The sequence below is a fragment of the Cyrtonyx montezumae genome, unplaced genomic scaffold, assembly GCF_038088225.1.
Source record: "Cyrtonyx montezumae isolate F1298 unplaced genomic scaffold, pur_monq_1.0 scaffold_0, whole genome shotgun sequence".
NCBI classification, from domain to species: Eukaryota; Metazoa; Chordata; class Aves; order Galliformes; family Odontophoridae; genus Cyrtonyx; species Cyrtonyx montezumae.
The window spans coordinates 20,543,456-20,568,964 of record NW_027071824.1 but is presented as its reverse complement, the minus strand read 5'-3'; the positions used below and the strand labels follow the sequence as shown (position 1 = coordinate 20,568,964).

The 25,509-nt window shown below is 42.3% G+C and overlaps 1 protein-coding gene across 1 annotated transcript in view; it reads left to right on the top strand.

The window, feature by feature from the left end:
* KIF26B (kinesin family member 26B) overlaps window positions 1-25,509 on the top strand; it is a 185,754-nt gene that overhangs the window by 154,683 nt on the left and 5,562 nt on the right. Inside the window, exons 10-11 of the mRNA XM_065735770.1 lie at window positions 14,869-15,031; window positions 16,153-19,588. Of these exons, the coding sequence (XP_065591842.1) occupies window positions 14,869-15,031; window positions 16,153-19,588 (3,599 nt within the window). The remainder of the gene's footprint in view (window positions 1-14,868; window positions 15,032-16,152; window positions 19,589-25,509) is intronic.

The window sequence follows — 25,509 nt, the reverse complement described above, 5'->3', positions numbered from 1 at the left end:
CAGCATGCCTGTTGGGCTTCCTGCCTGGTGTCTCTGTGGGACACAGCTCACATTGCCATGACCTTATCTCTGACGTGTTCCATCTGTTATCTGCAGTTATATCCTTGGCAATCTCCTATGCTAGACGTGTAGGAGACCTATTGGAAATAGTGTCTTGACTGCTGCTTTGGTGATTCCACTCATAAGTATCCTCTGTTATAATATATGATGCTCTTTTACATGGTGAAGAAGGTCTAGGGATGTGTGAAGCTCTCATCCTTTTATGTTTTCTTTTATGTTTGCTAGGTCTGAAATGGGATGGTGTATACTGCTGTGCTAATTGATTAAATGACATCTATCATAACATAAAGAGATCAAATAGAATTATTTTTTCTCTTGTGTTACAGTTTAAAGCTCTCAATTCTGCTTAGATCGTTAGCGTATAATTTTCAGATGAGCTTGCCAGAAGGTCCCTAAATAAAAATTAGTAGAAAAGATTAGCTCGAAAAGCTACACTGGTAATGAGCTGTTGCACTATAGTAATGTGCAAGGTTTATAGTTCATATCTAGCCCTAATCAGTGATAAGTGCAAGTTATCAGCATTTGATAGCTAATTGGTGTTTCTTGGAATTACACTGCAACAAAAACATTGAAATTAAATATAAGGCTTTTCTTTATGTATGACAAGTTAAGAGTTAATTATAAACACTTAGGCTAAATACACCTCTTAGCTAAAATATATGCAAATCTGTTTCTCAGAGGGAGTATTCATGGGTCATCAGAACATCTTTGGTCCCTTTTGTATCATAATTTACTTTTCTTGGAAACAGATATGGTGGCATCTTTACAAAAACAGAACAGGATATTTAAGCCATTTGCTATGTGTTTAGTGTATCATAAATCTCACGCACATATAGCCTAAATCTGGGCTACTGGAAAATATTAACAAAGCAATAATGACTTGAACTCTCATAACAGCCCATTTGTTATTGACTATATTTACTCTATGTTCATTTGAGAACTGCTATCCTCCTGCAGAATTAATTGAACATAAAATCATAATGTGAATATGAAAAATTATAAAGCAGGAATAATTTAAGTCACAGGACATGATGGACTTAAAAGCTCAGCTAACTTGACATCTGTGAGCTGAGATTTTTGTCACTGCACAGCTATAACTGGGTGGCTCTAATCACTCTCATAATGCTAATTTGGGAAATGTCCTGTCTATTCTCAGTAGCTGGTGCTGGGAATGATTTCTCTGCACAATGCTATCTTTTAAAACTGTGGAGTCTGAGAAGCTCCAAGAGTGGGGCTGGCTCTGTAATACATGCTGCAGAGATTTTTTGCCACTTTCTAATTGATAGAAGCGTAGCATCATCACACTATCTCTTTTCTCATCATCCCAATAGATTTTTTTAATTGGCTATTTAATTGACCATTTACGATCAAATTTAACATGGACATAGACCTTCAGATCTTTGAAACCTATGCAGAGCTCCTGGGACTGGGCAAGAAACAGGGCAGAAACAGCTCAGGCTGGGCCCTGAAAGCTCAAAGCAGTGCTTATGCGCTGCATTGTGTGCAAGATCACACAAGGAGTTGAAATCGGAGGAGATGAGTCATTAGAAGAGGCTGGGATGCAGGAGGGGAGGGTCACAGGGAGTATGGAGAAGAGGAGACAGCAGGAGTATAGGAAATGGAGAAACGTAAGTCACAAATCCATTCTTCATTTATTCCTCTATTCACAGTATGACTTGTTCATTTATTCAGATCTTCACTGTTTGAAGTGCAATTAGATGAATGTATTTTCCTGCTGAGTAAAATCCATACAGTCAGCAGACAAACCCCTCTCTAAATGATTTGCTCATCAGTGTGTATAGGAGGATAGAATGAAGAGAGGAGCTGAAATGAGTTCAATTCTAGATTGTCTGAATTAAATGATTGATTTTTGCTATTGCAATAACTGCAAAAGTTAGCTTTGAAACTTTAAGAAAGTCCTGCTGCAGTACAAATTCAATATTAGTATTCACATGTTGGAAGAACAAGTCCCAAAGGCCTGAATGAGTTGAAACTCACTGCGGAGTAAATACAGACACTAGATATTGTCTTCTTCGAAGGGGAGCCTTGAAAAGACTGTTCCCAAGATATGGCTATATAGAATAGCCATTTATGCATTTGCATTCAGCACTCCTTTGTGACAGCCCTGGATATGACTCTCACTCTCTCTTTTACACATAATGATACCTAACATTTGATTTTCTAGGTGAAAGAGTGGTGGAAAATGTCATCTGTCCTAAATCTGAATAAATAACTGAATTGGTGTCCTATGAGAAATTATTTGTTAAGCTGAAGAAGACAAGGAGCTGTAAAATGTATCTGATAGTGAAGACTGATGAGACAGCAGTAGCTTGCATTGAAGTGGGAGCTATCAGAGTAGAGGAAAGGCCACCGAGGAAGTTCCACAAGGATCAGTTTGGGGAGAGATTTTATTTAGCGTTATTATCAGCAGCCTTGATGCATAAAGCAGAAGCATGCTAATGGCTGTGGCTGGTTGCACAAAGCTAAAGCTCTCCTCTGCACAAAGCTAAAGCCATCCTCTGTACAAATGAAGAGCATCAGATGGGAGCAGCTGTGGGACTTGAGGGCTGGAGAATGGAAAAGGCAATAGTGGCTTGAGCAAGGGCTTGTCTTGACAGACTACTAACAATTTCTACTGAATCTGGGAGCTCATCAGCTACACAGAGGAGTGGGATGTGTGTGCTGATTTAAGCATATTGGTTATGAATGACAGATGTCCACAGGTGGCGTAGCAGTGAGAAGGTTGCAATGAAGTCTGCAAAGATATTAGGATTGACAATAGAAAAATATTAATTATTAAAGGATTAAATCAGTCTGAAACAAATACAAGAAAGACTAGCAGAGGAAGCAAGATAGCTCTTCTTGTGAGAGAAGATTAAATGAATTTGTCTTGCATACTCAAATTGAGTGAGGAAAGAAAGAGAGCGTGAGCAACAACATGTCTGTAATTGCAGCAGGAACGTTCCTGTCTCTGGGGAGGGAGAGCACTGGAAAACAAAGGCCATGCTGGAACATTGGTAAACAAGGGAGTAGATGGCTTCCAGTGTGCTGCCCTCAAATGTTTTGTCTGGGTGGGAACTGCTAGGAATTCCTAATGTTTTTAAGGATGGATCTTCTAAATGTTTAAGGAGGATTATATGATTCTCACTACTGGGTAGGGGCAGGAGATGGTAATTTAGTTTATTCCCACCCCAAGTGTCACTCCCTTTTTGATGGCAGACTCACAGGAATCCATGCTCACAGAAACAAGTGATGCATTGCTCTTCCCTTCTTCTCCTTCTGTGGTTGTTGTCCATATGCTTTCTTTTAACAGAATGATTATAATTCCTTTTGGCTTATGTCTCCAGACGCACTGACCAGGGATTGAAGAGATTCTGATGAATGCCCATTCTTAGGAGAGCGCAGCAGGCATGTGGAGAGGATGCAGGAGGGAGGCTGCAGAGCTATGCTGTAAACCACAATGACACAACAGTAAGAATAAAAGAAAGGCAAAGGCCATACTGATTTAGGCCAAATGTCCCCCTAGTATCCTGCTTGACTAAATTCAATAGCAGATGCCAAATAGAGAGTCTAAGACTAGAGCTTTGCCAAAATATTCTTGCAACATCAACTATTTTCAGCTGCAGGAATTACTGAACTTCAGCAGCAGCTCTGTAAGCAGAAGAGGGAACTTCAAGGCACATAGTAAATGAGTCCAGTATGTGGCTCTCTGAAGACAGTTGAAGGTTAAAAGGAACTTTTTATGAAAGACTGGCTCAGCTTATGTTTGAAATTTTATTTTAATGCATCTGGGATTTTGAACAGTTAACTCGTAAATAGATAACTATTTTTTAACATTTCAAGCTAAATACATACAAACAGTAGCAGTTGAGTTTTGCTGTCTGGCACTCACAATCCCGCTCTGACTGCCAATCTTGTGGAGAGGCAGCTATTAGCATGGAAATACTTGAATTCACAGTTGATTTTCTGGGTGTAATAGATACCTATTGAATGCTAAAGCATGATCTGGTTATCTCAGGTAAAACTGCAATATAAGAGTTGCTACATGGCAAGTTTAAAAGAGCTCCTTGCCTTTGCTGTTACAGGCTACTAAGAGATCTGTGAAGTGTTAGAGATATAAGAGTCTATGGAAGAGCCTGTCTAATTAACAGCATTGTAGCGGGCAAAATAAATCACACTAAAATAAAGAATCCATTTTAAAGGGGAGGAAACTTCACATGATATGAAAAATGCATGTGCATCTTTAATATTTTAAGTTATTGCATAGATGAAGATAAATGTATTTGGTACAGATGATCTCCAAATGGTTTACATGATAAATCTGTATACATTTAAAGTCATTACATATTGATTATTACTTAGAACAAGAAATATTTGCATGGAGACTGGGGTCCCTTGAGTTTTATTTGGAGTCCTCTCTGAATGAAGTATGATGAAGTATGAGGAGGGGTATAAGAACCAAACATGTACTTTGCTTGTGCCTGTGTTTATAGATGTGAAAATTCTCATTGCCCTGTAGCAGCTGCTAGATTTTGCCCCATCCTGCCAAAACTTTTTAAACACATCATAAAACTACCTGTGGTTCCATGGTTTGACTTTATTCCCATGTATTTGACTTCAAGAAGGGATTACTCTATTAATCATCTCATGCATCCTGTCACTATATCTGCAGAAGCCCAGTTCAAATCCTGCTGAAGCTTATGGGAGACTTTCTGATATGAGAAATATGAGACTTTCTCCCATAAGCTTCAGCAGGATTTGAACTGGGCTTCTGCAGATATAGTGACAGCTTTCTGTTGACTTCAGTGACAGCTGGGTTCAGACCACCCTGCTATGGTTTTCAGTTCATAGAATCTCAAAACTGGAGCTTGTTTTCAGGTTATCACCAAAACCAGGCACGGGTAGAGTTTTTTTGTTTCTTTGTTTAAACTGTGATCTTTAATTGAAGTTCATAATAATGTCATCATTGGTTGTTACTCAGTCTGTTTCATTACATCTCTATATCAGCCCAGCCCATCTGTGGCCAAAAGTTGTTGCTGGCCATTCGTTTTTTTCAGAAATGGGTTTTTGGTCTCTCTCAAGTTCCTTTGAAGCTCATCCCATCTCAGTTGGCTGTTGGCAGTACAGGTATGGAGATCAGGAGTTACAGGCCGGGGAACACTGTGTTCATCTGATTCTGTAAACACTGTCGTAGACATCTTAAGAAACCCATTTTGACCCTGAATTTATGTATTGAGTAGTTAAGCAAAATAGAATCCATGAAGTAAAAATGGCTTTCTGTTTATTCTGCTTTTTCAGAAAATGGAGATGTAAAGAGGAATCTCACCTTTCAGAGAAAGAATGTATAAAGCTAGACAATCAAGCCTAGACTTAGTCACTTTGTTACTTACCCAGATTTTTAGAAAACAACAGACACACACAGTATCTACTGCCTTTAGTGGAATTTTGCAAGTGTCTAGTATCTGCACTTACTACTACCTGTACATGCCAATACAGTATTCCAAAATATCAGTTCTGAACTTCTAGATGATTTGCATGTACACTTCCCCAACTGATAAATGGGAAGTGGCACATAAAATTTCCCCAGTTTTGGAACTTGTTTCACCTGCTTGATTCCTATTCTAAGTTAGTGCATCAACTAGCTGTAACAAAGTCCGTCTCCCCTGCCAATTAAGAGAGACTACTTCTTTTAGCAGATTTTAACAGTTTCAGCTTTCTCTGTGAAAGAGAGGTTGGAGTTGTATGTGAAGAGGAACTTTTAAGAGCTAATAAATTGATTACCAGGGATGACAGTAAGTCTTGAGGCCTCTGACTGTATATTTTGCTCTAATGTTGTTAATTCAATATTTTCACTACATTCTGCATTCTGTTTTGAAAGTTTACTGCTAGTACCCACTTTCATGAGAGTGCATGTTTTTAATCTGTTGATCTAAATGAATGATTCTGAGATAATCAACATCAAGAAAATCGTGTTTCTAGCAATTTCTTAATTTTTGGCATCCAAAAATGTGTAAGTACTGACTGAGTAGCCCTGTGGTTAGAAATTTCTCTTAACCTGTGTGCCTCTCTGGTATGTTCAAGGGTAGAGTTCAGTCTCAGTCTTGTTACCGTGGAAGCAAAGGTAAGATTTCTATCCATCCACACAGCCACCAATTTACAAAGATGTAATATCTTTGAGGCTTTAGAACTGTTATCTTAAAGTTTCTTTCAATTGGCCAACAGACTTAATGTTTGTTGATAAGAGACAAGCTTGTGCACAGAAATGTAGGCAGAATTAACTTTGCATTTACCTTTCTTCTGGAGTGTCTCTAGTGAGTAGCATAGGTGAATTGTGTAATTCTCATAATATTAGTGACAGATGAAATCTGCTGTTTGTTTTCTTTCCATTCTGTGCAGGAGTGTGCACACTCTACAGTAATTCTGTGGGTTGAAGGCTGTAGGGGCCTGGCATATAAAATCTTCCTAATCAGAATGAAAGATATTCTGCTGAGTGACCTTCCAGTTTCCTGGAGATGTCATCTGTTTATGCTAGCAGCAGCTCCAAGGGGAGTGGTTTCTAAATCTGAACAATTTATTTTCAGGTACAACTCCAGTTAGGATTGCAATTAGGATAACTAGAGCTGCTCTCCAGCACAGGAAACTGGGAAGGTTACGCTGCCAAATTGTCGGCATCTTGATGAAGGAGTGTAAACTACTGCTGTCACTGCTGCAGATCAAATGAGTCTAACCAGAATGAAGTAATTATGGAATCCTCCCAAAAGATCATGAATATTCATGGGTCAAATACAAATATTTGAAGTTCGTTTTCATGTGAGGAAATAACCCTGGTACTCCATTCTCACTACATATGAAATCATAATGTTCTTTGAAAGCAAAAGGTGCTGTTGCTTGCTCTTCAGGCTAACAGGTATCACTGCATGCAGCAGCAAGCAGCCTGCCTGACCCCTTCCAAATTGTCATGCTGTGTTGACCGGGAGGTGGCCAAAATTGTTGCCTAGCTGCCTGGGGCATGCACTACACAGGGTCGTGCTGGTTGGTTGGGCAAGTGCTTGTTGCTTGCAGTGAGACAAGAGCTGAGGTGGCTGCTGCCCTGTCCTCTCAGCAGGGGCTGTCGCTGCTGGTAGCTCTTCAGCATATGTCACCTCTGCTGATGGCACTGGCAGCAGCTGAACTGCAGGAGCTGTGGCTTTCCTCAGACACCTCCCATGTTTAGCCTCTTGAATACAGAGAGGAGAGCCTCACGTTAATTGGCCATGCCTGAAAATGGCAGTCTTTGGCAAGGGCCAGCACTGCAAACCACTGCTTAGCCCTGCAGGACTGTGGGAGCAAGCAGTGCTGACAGCGAAGATGCTGAGTGGTGGGAACAGATCCCAGTGCACTTGCTGGATGTCACAGGTTTGAAGGTGGCTCCTGGGTCCTTTCCTCAGTGGATGGAGATGAGATGAGTCTTCACTTTATTTTCTTGCTGTAGAAGAAAAGATCCCTATTCTCCTGTCGCTGCCCTATAGCACCAGGTGTTGGCCAGCCACCTCTACACTGTCTGTTCCCAGGATGAGCAGCCCAGGAGAAGCAGGCAGGCTCCTCAGCTCCTCCAGGGGCTATTTGGCAGTGGGCTTCACTAAATCAAGCCAAACTTGTACCTGCAGTGCTTCCAGATAGGGGAACCAAACAAGGGCACAGAAAGAGGAAGGCTTTTTCTTTCCTTTTGTGAGCGTACCGTGGTGCATGTTACCACAGAGCCTTGCCACGTGCAAAATCTTCAAATTATTTAAAATCTGTATCAGTACTGGTTTCAACTGTGGGGATTTTTTTTTCTCCTGTAAATAACAGTCTGTTTACTGTTCAGGTTCATCTGAGTAGTGTGTTGGCCTGTAAATAAAGGATTAGGTCTTTGTTCAATATTCCCAAAGTGAGAAGTTCTTCTGTACCAAACAACAGATATTCATATAGCTGTGGTGAAGACTGTGAGGAACTTCTTTCTCACACTGGATTAAATGTTTAAATGAAACCTGTACTGGTTCAAGTCCAGAGCTGGCACAAGGCAGAAATGAGAACGTGGAGGGGCCATCTTCCTCTGTGCTTCCCCAGCACTGATATGAACATATGCAGCTCAGACCTGGGTTGAAAGTGTCAGAAACTGTGTGTTCTTTGATTCATATAGGTAAAAGAGTAGCTGTTGTGTGATAGCAACTGCTTTATTGCAAAATAGATCTAGTGTGGCTAAAATTGAACTGCTGAGAGTAGTCACTGGGACATCCAGGCTGGGGCACTTCTATGTCATTTTTGGGTAAGGCTACTCCTTACCTGTTCTGTGGACAGTTAGAGTTTTGTCAGCTCTGGGAACAGCTTCTGTACAAGCCCCTTTTTCTGCCTTTTATGGTCAGAGGGACAGTCAGTTTAAGATGCTATAGTAGCTGGAGCTGTTTGGACTATCGTTTTATTAGTTTTCTTTCTTTGTGCTTCTGTCATGTGTGCAAGGATTGTTCTGCAACATGAAATTTCCATGGAAAATTTTATCAGACCTCTTGGCCTCACTCTACTTGTGCCTACACATGCTGCTTTTATTTCCTCATTCCTACTATCAAAATTATTAACAGAAAGGAGAGATGTAGCTAAGCAAAGGATACAAGTTCCTTGTGAATTCAGTTGTTAGTAATGTACTGTTTTGGTTTTGTACCTTTTAAGCTGTGAACTATCTTCTGTAGAGATTATTTCTGTGCAGTAAGGGCCAAAACCAAATGGAGTATTTATATGATTCTCTCATTATCCAAGCATTTATTACTATGAACAAAGCAGGGCATTAGCGCAAGGGAACAGAGTTAAGACTTTATGATCAAAACTAACTGCCATACTTCCAGAGATTTTTCTTTTAACATAGCTCTATAAACAATTAGATTACAAGACACCTGAGGGCATACATCGTCTCATCCTGTAACAATAACACCTTGAGAGAGTTGACAACATTCTCCTTTTGGCCAAGTGCCTAGGAAGACACCAAGGTGATATATGATTAATAGAGAGCTCAAGCACACACCCTTGCATGTACTAATGCTTATTTATAATATTGTATTCTACCTCTTGAGAGTGTTATTTCTATTCCTGATGGTTCTGCTTTTGTCATTAAATAGCCAAAATCCTTATAGTAGTGGGGTGAGATGAACGGGAAGATCAGGAAAACATATTCTTTAAGATAGGTGGGGAAAAAAAAGAGAAAAAAATGAAGTGTATAATATGATGGGTTAAAAATCTCCACAGCAAAATCAGGATTCCAAGACTTGAGCTGGATCTCCTTTCCAGCATTCCCTCAATTTGTGGAAAAGCTCTGTACTTGTCTCTCCCATGCAAAGAATGAGATGCTGGGCAATGCAAATTCCTTCAAATTTGCTGAGCATAATTTTCTTCTGGCTTCATTTCCAGTCATATTCTATTTTGAAGCTCTAAACAAAAGCAATTATCGTTTGCCTCTTCTCTGTGTAACACATTTTGAAGACAGTACGAGCATTGAGCCTCATAAAGCTGAAGAATGTCAGAAGGCTCTGATCAAGCTGTGCTCCCTTGTCCAGGCCGGCACCTCATTTATACAGTGTAGTGCAGTGAGCATGCCAAATAATATGGTGTTTATAGGGTGCCTTTGGTGGGTATGAGTGAGCAGATGGGGAGATTCAAATGGGGAGGGGCCCTGATAGTTTTTCAGCACTGGTGGAGGACATTAATAGGAGCAAGAGTTGAAGAAAGAGATCAGCACTCGGAGAGGGGCTAGTAATGATGTTGGACACTGGCAAAGTCTGCTGCAGGTAGTTAGACCACAGCAGGAAAAAATGGAGCAGTGTTGGGCTACTTCAGTAGGGAGCTTGGGGTGAGAATCACATTGTGGGACTGAGACTGAAGTAGAAAGAGGAATCAGAGAAACCCCAGGAAAATACTGATAAGAGGGAGCGGTCTGATAAGAGAAGAACATGGCAAAAAGGATGTGAGCATGTGAGAGCAAAATTCTCCTATAGTGCAGGAAAGGATTGCAGTGCTCTTGAACTTTACCATCCCTCACCAGCAGCAAATACTAGCAATACCTCAAGTTAAAGTGTGAGTCATCTCCTCTTGTTCTACTGCTTGTCCATACAAAAGTGGCATCTGGCTGCTGCTGCCAGCTTGTCGCCTAGTTCAGCAGTATAGGCTTTTTAATACAAAGGACGGCTCTGAGCCCCCTGATATTTCATTAAAGTGTAAACATAAATCCACACAAAATTACAACAAATATATAAGAAGAACACTGAGATTGTGAAGTAAATTACTACAGTGTCAGGAAATGCCAGAAATACGGTTGTGTTAGCACACCTACTATGGCCTCACAAGCTATACATATTATTTTGGGTTTTTTGCAGGACATTTATTCCCTGTAAAATTATAGTCTTTTAAAAGGCAAATGAAGGCCCTGCTTTGGAGATGAATTAGGCCAGTACTGAGATGAGGTTGTCATCAGTAAACTCTGCCTTGACTTGTGACAGGAGTTGGAAGTACAGAAGTTGTGGAGGTGTGGAAGGGAAAAGGGGAGGTATTATGAAGGGAGCTGGTACTGCCTTAGAACTGTTTGTGCCAATGCATTCCTAGTATTTGTAGGTGGACTGTTAACTGTGTGTTTTTGGTTTGCTGAGTAACCAGAGAGAGAACCAGCTGTCCCATTTTCTCTGCACTAGAAGTCAAAGGAACCTGTACTTTGAATATGAAAGACTGTATAATGCTCAGTACTTCGAAAGATCGGTGCTTCACACCAACCGCCTATACTTAGTGCTGCAGGTGTTAACAGGGGATTATATACCTCACCTCAGAAGCATTCATCAGATATGGCATTGATGAGCTCCACAAGAAAAATAAAAAAAGGCCTTTGAAGGAATAAGTCATTCTGGATGCAGAGCTGCATTTGTATAGTCCTAACAGTAGGCAAAGCACAAGTCCACACATTAAAAGAGAGATTAAATCAAAGACTGAATAACTTCTTGTTCAGTGTTTATCCTGTGATTAAGGCAGGGGTCTAGTGGAAGAATGGTATACAGTTGTGAAATTAAAAGATGTAGTCTTAATGCACACAGTCAAGTGGGATTTAGGCATTGTCCAAACAAACTTATCGTGATCTTGAGTACTTCATTCTTCTAATGTACGATTCTATTTTGTTTGAATCTGAGTATAATTAAGGTACTGTGAAGAAAGAAAAGGCATATAAATATATATATGTATTATATATAAGGAGCACTAAGATGTGGTTCTTTCCTTCTTGCTGAGTCAGTGAAAAGACTAATTTATGCTGATCCAAGTTTGCATGGTGGTCTCAAAAGACAAGAAAGAAAACATTATGCTCACTGCAGCATATGTCTCTTTTTAGGAGATTTAATATCTTTTAGGGTTCCTTAATAGTAGCTATTAAGAGACAGAAAGTAGCAATATGGGTCTTCTAGGGTCTGCTGTGAGAGGGTGAGGATATGGCGAAGATAAGAGTAGCCTTGAGAAGAGACAACTTCCCTCCCGTCCTCTCAACACAGACAGCTGCTACTTCATGGGATGAAGTGAACTTTTCTGTCTGGCATCTGCACAATTCTTCCTTTCTTTCTTGTTCCTCTGCACTGTGGCTGCTGATGTTCTTCTTAGAGATGTTTGAGTGTAACTTTCTTCCCCCTGGGTTCCTGCCTCTGGATTTTTCCAAAGGTAGAGCTTTGTGTAGTTTATTTTGGAATTTTATCTGTGTGGAATATAGGGAGTATTTAGCAATATTTTACTGTAGCCATGGTAATCTAAGGACCCTAACAAAGAAAGGTTTACAACTAGGGGTAATAGCACTTGGTTTAACAAAATGTGAAGTTAGAAAAATCAAATAACCTTTTAAGTACGGAAAAGGCTGCAGGATGGGTTTGCTGATAAAAAGGTTTTGGCATCTGAGGTGTGGTGTTTTCCTGTCCTCACCTTCAGGTGCTGTTCTGCATATGTTATTTTCTTAAATTCATGAAGAGTTACAATAAATTTCCTAACCTATAAAAATGTTAGTGAATGGGATAGAGCTACATTTGAAATGAAGGCATGTATAAAATGGGGTCAGTATGCTGCTCTGACATATCATTTCATTTCTCTTAGAGCAGAACACAAATGGATCATTTCTGTTTCTAATGCATCCCTGAAGATCTCTTATTTGCTCGGAAGAAAGTGGTGCATGAGCCACATGCACCTAGGAACAGCAGATCTTCTCTTCTGCATTTCCTGTGCCTAAGTTTGTTTTGCATGGGCAGAAGATAAAAAATGTTCTTCCCTCTCTAAGCTCTTTTAGTCCAGACATTCCCTTTGTAAAACTCTTGGCTTCGCAGGAAATTTTGCTCTTGCAAGTACCAGCTCATGAATCACCTAATGAAATAATTTTCTTTTTCATGCAGAAATGCTGTGTCAGCACTCACAACAGCAAAGCATTTACTTCACATCTCACACTGTATGACAGGCTAATTTCAGTGAGATATCCAAAATATCAATAACTTTATTCGTTGACGATAGTGTGAGTTAAAAACTAATAGTTACTAAGCTGCATGTCTATGTTATTATGTTCCCTTTGATTTTCAGTCTTTCCTTAGAAGTCAGCAGGGGTTATAGTAAGAGATCAGTAAACCATAAACGGGTGAATGTTTTAAGACAATGTCTAGAATTGAAAAAAAAATGATTATTAAATTTCTTCCTCTTCATTTTGTTTCTCAATTTAAAGTACTGACAGGAGGCTGGTTATTTTGTCTGTGTCCAAAGCTACACTGATAGTCCAGATATGAGCAGTATTGGAGGAAACTCTAAAATTAGAAATCAGTATTGGCTTGACTTCTTTTCTGCTAATTTTCTTGCTTTAATCCTAATAAAAAAAATCTGTCCTTTAGTTTCTTTCCAATATATGTCACAGCATTTGAATTGCAGAATAAGAATTTCCTTTGTATCATCATTCTTCTCACAAGCGTGTATTTCAATGCAAGGCAGATGGGGCAGATTATTTCATATTCATAATGCATATAGCTCTAGGAGAGCTGCACTGCAGTGTGCTGATGCTGGCTGCATGGGTTATGTATTCTCAGGAGATCACACGTTCAGAATGCATTCCTTTGCCCTTTCCCCCATCGTCTCCTGTTTTGCTGTGATAGAAGCACAAGCAACTGAAAGGCTTGTTATTGATTTCTGTACAGATGTTTATAATTTCCGTGTAACTCTGCATTGGAGTGGCAGAAACTAATGTACAAAATTTGACATCTTAATTATTCCTTGATGGAAAGGAGGACCACTAACCTGAGGTACAGCAGCCTATTAACTCAGGATCTGTGGATTCAAAGCAGCCTTAGGTCACAAGAGAAATGAGTGAGGCCATCTCACTGTAGTCTTTGTGGATGTTTGTTTGCTTCTGAAAGCTGCCAGATTGTCTTCGATGTGTCTGGAGCAGAAGGAAGCAGAAATTCTGAAATATAAAATATTTTCCATCTAGTTTTGCTAGCCTAGCTGAAATCACAAGCACTATAAAGCTCAGGAGTAGCACTGAGCCAGCATCAGCACAATGTGGTGTGGCACTCCTAGAGCTGTGTGCCCCACCGTAATGCATCAAAATACACATCCCAAATGTTGCTATTTACCCAACTAAAAAGAGAGATTCAAGAATTCTGATGTTTGTCTGGCAGTCTTATCCAGTGGACATAGGTTAATTTCCCACAGGTTGCAGCTTTATGCAGAATTCCCATGAGCTGGGAACGTTAAATGCATGACTAAAGGCACATATGCACCATAAGTATTAGCAGAGATGGAGCAGTGACCCCCAAAAATCTAATCCCAAGCTATTGACAGCATTGCTGTCAGGAAATGGTTGCTGTATGCCATTTATCAAGCATAAGTAAATATCAGGCTGCTGTCTTTGCTTTGAGGCACGTGTATCTATTATCCACAACCTTTAGAATGGGAGAGACTCTCTTCAAAAAGATACCATTTCCCAACTGGTCAGCTATTTGATTTGTGCATCTTGTAGTTAAAGCGCCCTTAAAATATATATATTGTGCATTTTTGACTACAGGATTAGATGAATACCACACAAACATTACATATGCATCATTATGCTGTTAAAACTGTTGTGCTTGATGATTCCAATTCTTAGTCTAGTCACAGACAGCCCCACAGTAAGGCATCAGCATTTCAAAAGCTATCGTGTTCTGAACAATAGAGTAAATGGCAAGAACTGAAAATATGATTCCTGCTTCAGCAAAAGAAAAGATCTAATATGAAAGAACAGTTGTGAGAAGTCTTAAGGCTTGACTGGCTTGTATTTCACCAATATCATCCAATGTTATTTCAGTGATTTAAGTAGTGGCATTATTGAATTACATAGTGCCCGAGCAGGCAAGAGAAACTTTGGGTCCTCTAATCTAATCCACTACACTTTTGTATATTGGAGCTAGGCCAGACTCTGCTTGTACACTGCACACTGGAAAAGGGCAGAATGTGTCCACTGCTGCGGTGACTCCTTATTCTCCAGCACTGGTCTGCTATTCTGTATTTGCCAATGGTAACAGCGCTGAAGGAATGAGACCATATGAAGATGTAGAAGGGGAACTGGAAAGATAAAAAGAAGTTTAAATCGTAGTCCAGAGTCTTTCACCATGCTCATCTGCAGATACATGATACTGAAAACCTGAGGAACAGAACTAATTTGAATTCTACTGAAAAAGAGCGGAAAAAAATTTGCCACGACCCAACTCACATCACGATGGCAGAAGTGAAGCCTCGCTGGCTAATGCAGCCTTAATTCATTTTATTTTGCAGAGACAGCAAGCTCACCATGTTGCTTCGAGAGTCCCTGGGGAATATGAACTGCCGCACCACAATGATAGCTCACATTTCAGCTGCCGCGGGGAATTATGCCGAGACGCTGTCCACCATCCAGATTGCATCCAGAGTCCTCAGAATGAAGAAAAAGAAAACTAAGGTAAGATGGGTATAACTTCCTTCTTGTAGTGTTGGAAGAGGGAGCAGGAAGGACCCCAAAAGATCCTTGATGGGGCAGCATAGCATATAGCAAAATCAGTAATTGATTCCAAAGTGCAAAGGTTGTATGTACCCTGTCTTAGGCGAGTGGCTCAGAGCACATAGCAGAGACTAGGGGAATGTAAACCTTTCAGATAGAGGGGTGCTTTCAAATATATCTGTCTTAACAGATTTTTAAACTGGCCTCATGTATTGATAGAGCTGAGAGTGTAAATCTTCAGTTATGTTCATAGTACTAGTGAAATAACAAGGAATGAACCCACTGTAGAGTAAATTGGGTTTAACAAAGATTGTCTGTGCTTCTCACAGAGAGCAGAAGAAAAATGAACGCAATGCATTGTGTCCACTGCCAGCACTGATGCCCCACTGAGTGCCTCTAAATATGTGTAATAGATTTTCCAAGGAGTAAAGTGATGGTGGGCTATATCCAGTTCCATGCTTATGGAGTCCTGGTTCCTTCTATATAGTTTGCAGTGTGAACTGGGTGTAACCAGTGAATGTTTGATTTAAATTGACAGTCTATGGATTGAAAAAAACTTTGAAGAGAGACAACTGAAGGGATTAATTCTGCACACCATCACAGCATTACGTCCCCATAAAGGGATTCATTTCACACACCATCACTGCAGTGTGTACCTGATGACTTCCTTCAACATATTATACAACTTCACACACCAGCAGTGTGACCAAAAGGGTCTGTCTTTATTTTCTGTGCCTTATTTCTGTAATGAGTTTTCTTGTTCCTATTCATACACAAAAATAGGAATGCCCTTGGCAAATAACCAGTTTTCTTTGTTGATCTAAATTAGGTGAGGGCTCATAATCTGTTTATTCAGTACTTTAGTTTTTTGGAAGTCTCATGACTGAGGGTGGGACATTTAGAGTTGGGGCATTGGGTACTCTGTTGAACACTGCTGTATGTTTGCTGTAAGCCTGGGTATAAGAAGCTTCAGAGCTCTGTGCCTTAGTTTAGAGATTTCACAGTTTAGATGTGTCTTCTTTTGTGCAAGGAGCTATTTGCAATTCTGAAATGTCACGGTCTCTGTCTCTCTGATGTTGCAGTACACATCAAGTTCTTCTGGAGGAGAGAGCTCTTGTGAGGAGGGCAGGATGCGGCGGCCAACCCAGCTGAGACCTTTCCATTCAAGAAACACTGTTGACCCAGACTTCCCTCTTTTGCATTTATCAAGTGATCCTGATTATTCATCCAGCAGTGAGCAGTCCTGTGACACAGTGATTTATGTTGGCCCCAATGGCACTGCCCTTTCTGATAAAGAACTGACAGATAATGAAGGTCCCCCTGACTTTGTTCCCATAGTTCCTGCTCTACAGAAGACAAAAAATGAGGGCAGACTGGAAGAAGGTAGTGAATCAGGGGCCAGCACATCTGAAAGAGATTGCCTGAAGTGCAACACCTTTGCAGAGCTCCAGGAGAGGCTGGATTGCATAGATGGCAGTGAAGAGACCAACAAATTTCCCTTTGAAGAGATGTGTGCTCAATTTAGCTCAGACCAGATGTCTAAGTGCTCTGTCTCAAGCCAACTGGCAGAACTTAGTCACTTACCAGAGTCAGATAAGGAAGATATGATCCCAGAATGTCAGCATCCTGATAGAGAAGCCAAGGATAATATAACTGCAACCCCTAGCAAAACTAAGAGAAATCACTCCCCAATTCCTTCTGGAGCTCTTACTAATATTTCAACTCCTCCTTCTCCTAGGAGTGTAACAGGCAGCTCTAGTAGAGAGCTTAACTCTTGCCAGTTAGCACACAGTACCAGCTTGCAGAGCAGCAGAGAAGGTCTCAACACTTGTGGCTTTGTGGAAGGGAAACCAAGGACAATGGGTTCACCCCGGCTTGGCATTGCAAGCCTCTCCAAGACATCTGAGTACAAACCACCAACTTCTCCTTCCCAGAGGTGCAAGGTCTATACACAGAAAGGAGTTCTTCCCAGTACCACACCCCCACCGGCTCCCCTGAGTAAGGACACTGAGATGACATCTACTGAGTCTTTGTTACAGCCAGAAATCCGGACCCCACCTGCGGGAATGAGTCCTCAGATCATGAAGAAGTCAGTGTCTTCCAGCAATGGGGATTTTGAAGAGACCGTTCTCAATGACGATCACCGGCAAAACCGTTCTCCTGAATCCAAGAAGGAGATTCTGAGCACCACTATGGTGACTGTGCAGCAGCCACTGGAACTGAATGGGGAAGATGAGCTTGTGTTCACCCTTGTAGAAGAGCTAACCATTAGTGGGGTTCTTGACAATGGCCGCCCAACCAGTATCATCAGTTTTAACAGTGACTGCTCTGTGCAGGCTTTGGCCTCTGGGTCTAGGCCTGTCAGTATTATCAGCAGCATATCTGAAGATCTTGAATGTTACTCCAGTGCAGCTCCTGTGTCTGAGGTCAGCATCACACAGTTCCTTCCGCTTCCAAAGTTGGGCCTGGATGATAAGTCCCAGGATGATGGCAGCAGACGCTCATCTATCAGCTCGTGGTTGAGTGAAATGAGCACAGGGAGCGATGGTGAACAGTCATGCCACAGTTTCATTGCCCAGGCATGCTATGGGCATGGAGAAGCAATGGCAGAACCTCCTGTCTCTGAGTTTGCAAGCACCATACAAAATGCCAGCATGATTTGTGTAGGTGACAAACAGAAGCCAATGACTGACAACATGCTTATATTGTCAGAAATGGGGGAGGAAGCTTTCAGCAAAGTGCCACCCATCAAAGGCTGTAAAATATCAGCTCTAGGGAAAACTACTGTCACAATTAAAAACACTGCAAGCCTTGGCAGCTGTGAGGGCTACTTCCCAATGAAGACAAACATTACTGTTTATCCATGTATTGCTGTTAATTCCTTCAAAGCACAAGATACTGATGATGCTGTGTCAGCAGAAAATGCAGACACAAAGGTTGCTCACCCCCATGAAGGGAAAGAACCCAATGCGAAGAAGGATATCAAATTTGAAGATCCTTGGCTGAAGAGAGATGATGATGTCAAAAATGACAGCTGTGGGAGCAGTGATGGGTCGAGGTCTGACATGACCACGGTTTCAGCCAAACCTGAGCAGAGCACAAAGCAGTCCTCAGCAGACAGGTTTAGCAGTGGCAGCAACGGGGATGCCTCTGTCTCCCCAGGATGTGAAAGTCTGAAGAGGATTGTGGATGGGTGTGAGATGGCAGCATCTGGCTCTGCAACCCAAAGCCCTGTTCATTCTAGTGATGGCTTGAAGAGTGGCAGCCTCCCGCGAGGGCTCCCAAAGGCAAGCAAGCCAGAGGAGCCTGACAGTCACCTCCACTCTACTGCCTCCGACAGCAATGGAGTTGTTTCTCCTGCCCATACCCAATTTTCTAAGGCCAGCCTAGACAAAAAAATTGCCTCTCCCAAACATTGTGTCCTCACTCGCCCTAAAGGGACCCCTCCTCTGCCTCCAGTGAGAAAGTCAAGTTTGGATCAGAAGAACAGAGCCAGCCCCCAGCACAGTGCTGCCAGCAGCACCACCAGCAGTCCCTCTGGCCAGCCCATGCCCTTTCTGGCCAGCTTCCCCGAGGAGCTGAATGCCAAACCAAAGGGCCCTGGCATTGACAACAGCAGCAACAACAGCAGCAGCAAGCTGTTCAGTGCTAAGCTGGAGCAGCTTGCCAGCAGGACCAACTCCCTTGGGAGGTCCACAGGAAGTCACTATGAGTGTCTGTCACTGGAAAGAGCAGAAAGTTTGTCCTCTGTGAACTCCAAATTGAACCCTGGCAAAGACACCACCATGCCTAGGGCTGGAAGGAGCGTCAGCCGCAGCATCATGTCCTCACCAACCAACTCAGCTCTCTCCCAGTCTGCAGGAGCCTCGCCAAAAGCTGGGCAGTCAAAGATCTCTGCAGTCAGCAAGCTCCTGTTGGCAAGTCCCAAGGCACGAAGTCTGTCTGCCTCTGCTACCAAAACGCTCAGCTTTTCGACCAAGTCTCTGCCTCAGTCTGTTGGGCAGAGCTCCAGTTTGCCTCCAAGTGGGAAGAATATGTCCTGGTCAACACAGTCCCTCAGTAGAAACCGAGGCTCTAGCCTTGCTTCTAAATTGCCCCTTCGGGCTGTCAATGGACGAATTTCAGAGCTGCTCCAAGGCAGCACCAGCTCCAGAGGCTTGCAGCTGCGAGGAAACGTAGAAGCAGATGAGCGTGGTGGCCTTCACGGAGAGGAGAAGCCAGCAGTTCACGTGCTGCCATCCCCTTACAGCAAGATCACACCGCCCCGGAAACCTCATCGCTGCAGCAGTGGTCATGGGAGCGACAACAGCAGTGTCCTCAGTGGGGAGCTGCCCCCCGCCATGGGGAAGACTGCCCTGTTCTACCACAGTGGGGGCAGCAGTGGCTACGAGAGCATGATGAGGGACAGCGAGGCGACAGGGAGTGCCTCTTCTGCACAGGACTCCATGAGCGAGAACAGCAGCTCCGCCAGCGGCAGGTGCCGGAGTCTCAAAACTCCGAAGAAACGATCAACCACAGGTAAGCTTGAAGTGGTGTGAAAGGGGAGCACAGACCAAAGCAGCTAACTGTTCTGTAGTGGGGAGGCCTGCCCTGAAGATGGGCTAGATCAGTGCCAGTTGTGTTTGCAGCAGAGATGAGAGGCGAGGGTGAGTGTCCCAGGCCTTGAGCTTCCTCTGAGCAATAAATATCTATGTTAGCATTGCCTATGCAGTGGAGTCTCCCTCCTACCCATTTCACTTCAGTTTATTTCGCATTAACAGAACACTTATCTCTACAGTTGTTTCATGTTGCTAATGGCTGTTGCAATCAAGTGTTTACCTATGCAGATATTCTTCTGATTTAATTGCAAAAAGATGCCTTTGTGAGGTGGTGAAATGTAATTGTTACTCTCGAGCATTTTGGACCTAGACACCTCTCTAGGTACATGTGTGGTTCAGCAGCAGAAGGCCAGAGTCCTGCTCAACAGCAGTACCTGCTGGGAGCTCATTTTTGCTCCTTGTGCCCTCTGAATGCCCAAAAAGTGCAAGATGCCCTACAGCTGGAACGGTCACTTCCTTCTTCCCACCCATATTAGAAGATAGAACAAAGTTATGCCCATCTTCTTGAAAGATCTTATCCCACCTCTGAGTCTGCTGGTTTTTAACTTTTGAGTTATGAGTCCTTCTTCAAGTAACTTTAAAATTAATGAGGTATACTAGTAATATTAAAAATATTTGAACTGTCGCCCTGAAGTACTTGCAAGTCTGAGAGCATCTAGTCATCACAGAGAGGATCAGAATCCCCAGTAGCTTTCTTACTACATCAGCACTTTTTATCAGCAAGAGTCTGTTGGTCCATGCCAGGAGACCACACTGCTGCAGCTTGTGCATCTCACCAGGATACCAGTGTTTCATAGGTTTACAGGGAAGGGATGAGGAACATCCATCAGCTGGTCACCTCACCTTTTTCCTGTTGGCTGTTTTCCCAGCCAGAAGTGTAAGTCCCACCTAACTAACTTCCTTTTTTAAAAAATGCATGTAGATACTGGAACTTGTATGTATCAATATCCATGCCTGCTTACCCTGCAGTGGCTCTGGCTGCAGAAATATGTAATTCTCATAGAGTTTCTAATTCACCAACCATTCCCTATTGCTGGGTTACTTACCTCTGGGCTTCATTCAGAGTGAGTGAAATGAGTGATGTATTACCCTCTCTTTCTTCATGCTTCTGCTGCAGTAGCAAGAAGAATATGTGCAGCACAGATGTGAACACAATAGATAGAACAATTAAAACCATATCCATCAGTGCAATTCTGATAATGCCTATTCAGAGGATAGAAGCAAGCATAGAAAACTGTAAGGTAGGTTTGTCCATATCAAACACAAGAGACTATATCCCTCCTTCCTTCGATCTAGCCAGCTTTGATCCTACCTGCCTGAGCACTGGCAGAGATTTGTGATACAGTGCAGATACACAAAGGTAGTCAAGCAGAAAGCTTTCCTTAGCAAGGAACATGGACAGTCTCATCTTTGCAACTTTTTTACTGCTGAGTAAAATCTGAGCTTTTTCACCAAGTAACAACTTTCTCTCTGACTGGCAAATGTGTGTGTTCAGTCTAAGTTCTTCTGTGGCTTAGTTCCTCTCTCCCTTGTCAACAGTGTTGCAGGTGTTTACCACTGCTAGATTTTAACCTCCTCTGATGGAGCATTTTCTCAGCATAGCCAGCATTCCTGCAAGATGCCTACTCTGGTAGGCTCAGCAAAGCACGGCATGTTGACATCCTTCAAAGTATGTGCAAAGCTTCTCTCTTAATTGGGTCTGTCACCTTATGTGGAGAGTTTGCAAGTGTGTTATTTTTGTTATTTTACTTTTGAGAGTGATTCCTTATATCTGCAAGTAATTCCTACATTGTTTTGAGTGAGTTGTGTTTGTAAGAGCATCCAGTTTTTTAATGCAAATAGGAAAAAAAATAAAAAATAAAAAATCTTTATTACTTTCCATATCTGCAGCAGCAAACCACTGCCCAGAAATTCATAATACTTCACTTTCTTGTAACCTAGCTCCAGTTTGAATTTCATCCTGCGGCAATAATATCATAATTCTGTTTTGATGTGTTTGATAATAGTATAATTTTTCACATGTCAGCAGATTTATGATGGCATAAAATCGGGATTATTACCTCAGTGCAGGAGAACATGAAGAAGGATCTGAGATATAAGGAAGAATAGAGTTGTTCACAAACATATTTTTATTGCATAATAAACAAAAAAATATGCAAAGGTCTGCAATCTTTTATCCCCCGTAATTTCTCCTGTCTGTAAGTCTGTTCTCATCTGAATGATCTCTCACAAGGAACACTTTTTAATGAAAAAGATAGCATACAAAGGTTCTGAGCTCTTGAAAGATGGATATTATTTTAATACAGAGTGTCAAGAGCATTGGACCTTTCCTGATTTGCAGTCACAGATCCAGTGTGCTGTAATGGATATGGCACTACAGATATGCTCATTTCAGGTCAGGCAACCTTGTCCACTTTATTTATGATTATTATTAGCAGAAATGCTAGCTGTCAGACATGATCATCATGAATCAGCCCAAGGCCCCTTTAAGAGGAGCTATAAAGAGTCTTTAGCAGAATCACCAGCAGCCCTGTCAGATCTCACAATTACTTTTGAAGTTCTGACACATTGGGGAGACATCATTTTTTTCTTGAGATTAAGATCTTGTCTTTCAATGCTTTTAAGTGCATTATTTTTATGTGTAGGTGCTTCTGCGGTGATTGTTACACATGAAGCATCAGACCTACATTGACAGCTTTTGAAAGATAAAGCTAGGTGATATCCTTGGGTTACAATAGCCCTGGGTTAAATTTTGGGCTCTATATGGGTGCGTGTACAATTCAGAGACTGTTTTTACTTTTGTTCCTGCAGCAGTGAGCAAACAAACAAAACAATTATTAGCCCCTTGCATTCTGATACATACTGAAAAGCTTGTGTTTATATCATGAACCACTTAAGCCTTTCCCCAGAGTAACCTTTTCTTTTCATAAACATTTCTGTCTTTGTAGCTTTTAACATTGGTCCTATAATGCTGCATCAGCAGATACTGCCCTAAAGTGACTACTTATAGCAAGAACAGAGCTATTTAGCCTTGATATATCACTGTACATTTCAGAGCTTTGTGTGACCACCCTTTAATCCAGCTTGTGTTGCACATGTTACTCCAGACTCCATTTTACAGGTGCAGAAATCAAGGCAGAGAGCTTTACTGACTGACTCAATGCTTCCACTAAGTGAGAGCCAGATCCAGGATTAAATTGCCAACACACGTGACTCCTAACCTCAACCCCGACTGACTTGGCTGCACATCCTCTCTTGCCCTTGCTGAGCTGTGGAGAGGAGGGTTTTCTCTGTTTTTTGGTTTTTTTTTGCTTGTGTTTGTGGCAGTCGCTCCCCCCCTCTCCATTCATGTGCATTTGAGCAACTGTGTTTGCTTCCATTTCTTTGCTCACTCTGTTAGCATTTTCCCTGCAGGAAACTATCTGCATCTCAGCCATTTTCCTGGCTCTGACTCCAGTCTCTCTCTCAGGGAGGCAGTGCTGTCTTGAGCAGGGCACTGAAGTGTTACAGCATAGTCATCACTAGCACCAATTATATACTACTTTTTAATACCTCAGAAATTTCAAGTGCAATGGCCTCGTGCTGCTCCATCGAAAGGCAATGACAAGGATGCTATTATAGGACAAACTCTCTTGTGTCATCAGGAAGTGCATTCAGGCTTAAATCCATTTTAACCAAGCTGTATTTGTATCCTGGGAACACATCAGGGATGAGGAGGGAGGTAGGCAGGGCAGCAGGAAACGGCTGGCAAGACCTGTATTGTGCTCCTAGTGGTGCTGCTGGTTTGCTCTGTCCCCTTGGGCACCCCATGTAATGACTGTTGTCTGTAACCTGCTCACAAAAGTAGATCACAGCCTTGTGGAAAAGCTGTCAAAGCAAAACAGGACTGGGTGAGTTCAGCCATGCAGCTTGCTGCTGCTTCCAGGTGTGTGATCCCTTCAGCTCTGAGCTAGCAGCAGTGCAACAGCCCAGGCTGTAATTAGGTTTACCCAGCACAGCCAGGCCATTTGCATCCCCACGCGATGTGCTCGAATGCCTCACTCCTACCTTCTGCCCTGTCCTACAGAGGATCCAGGACTGCCACATCTGGCAGGAAGCCTCCCCTGGGGATGGCAGGGTGGGAGGGGCTCTGAGACAGCTTGTTAGAAGATAAAGCTTTCAGTGGAAAACATAGGGATATTCCTGAGGCTGCTTTCTTTGCTGTTCCTTACGGGAGCAGGCTTGGGTGCTTGAGGGAGCCCCAGTACAAGTGACATGCGGTGAGACATAGGGGCTGTTGTGTGTCATTACCTGCAACACTCTGCTGAGCCTGGTGCCTCTTCTGCCAGGGAGGGACTCTCCTTTAATTTCTATGTCCTCCAGTTGGGGTTTGTCAGAGCAGAGCCTGTCTGATGTACGTGATGCATAGACATAGGAGGAAGAGGTGACTCGCATGGGAAGCATAGCCAAAAAAGTCAAGGCTCAGAGGAGAGAGTCCTTGTAAAGGGCTTACCTGTGGAGTTGCTCTGGGCCAGTTTAGCCTTCCGGAACTCTAGGTATTGCAGAGCATTGGGAAACAAAACAATTAAGGGATGCTTTTGTTGGTAAGGTCACATCTGAACAACACTGGGGAAAGCCAGGTTCTCCAAATGCTGACTTCCCAGTGCTTGGACGTGTGCCCTGAGCTGCAGTTAGTTGTATTTCCTGGCATCTGCAGGGCCGTGCTCCTACCTGCCTGGGATAGGATTTGTCTCTGTGTGTGTCGGTGCTTTAATCTTCTTTGCACAGGAAACCTGTCTGCCTATAGATAATTAAAGTTTCTCGCTGCAGCAGTTTATTGCTTTTGCAGTAAAGTTTCATTACTCCTTGTGGCTCTTTCTCAGTTCTCAGTTTTGCTACCAAAGTAGAACAAATTGCTACATGATTTTAAACACTTTCATAAAAAGTCAGACTGTTAAGACATGACAATAATTATCTGCAGTGCCTGTTTTGCTCTTTACCTCTGTGCTCAGAATTTCCCTGATGGGTTGGTTTTAAAGATGGAGATTTCAGAGTTCCAGGAAAGCCCTGATAGCTCTGTATTCACACATATTGCTTCTCTGGAAGCACTTGGCCCAGTCCATGAAAGCAGCAGAAAAAGCCAGTGGCTGAATCTGGGGGCTGTAAATTATGGAAGTCCATCTCCAACCAATATTACAAAGCAACATGTTTTGAAATGTGACCAAAATGATAATGCTGAAACAAAAGGCCAACAAAAAGAATCTGAGCTTTTTTTTTCTTTTTTTCTTTTTTTTCTGAATCCAAGTGAAAAGGAATTTGGTCCGTGTTTAGACTGCCTCAGACGCCGTAGGGAGCTGAAAATTGCCCTTTGTATCATGAAGCTGCAGGGCTTCTCCAGCGTTTCCACTTTAACTCACTTACAATTGACGATAGCTAATTGATATCCTGCATGATTCCCTTACCATGACAAAGGATGTTAGAGCCATACAGCAAGAGGCTATTTGTTTGCAGGTGACCCCTTTATGCATATGACTGCTGGCTGGGAGAGCAAAAGGAGGGGCAGTGTGGGCTTCAGCTCCACTTTTTTTGTTCATTAAAACAACAGCATTGATTTTCCCAGGTCAATGCGAGGCCATTTCATGCAGCAAATCTGTGTTGAAAGGGATCAGAGTAATCATTTTTTACACGCTTCACTACTACATGCCAGCACTGAGCTTTCAGCCACATGAACATAGGAATGATTTAATAGAGGAAATGGCAGCAGGCTATTGTGCACAGTGAAGGCTCCATGTAACATGCATGACTGAGTTGCACGCCATTAGGCTGAGTGTAAATAAAACCTGCTTCCTACGCTGCCACAGA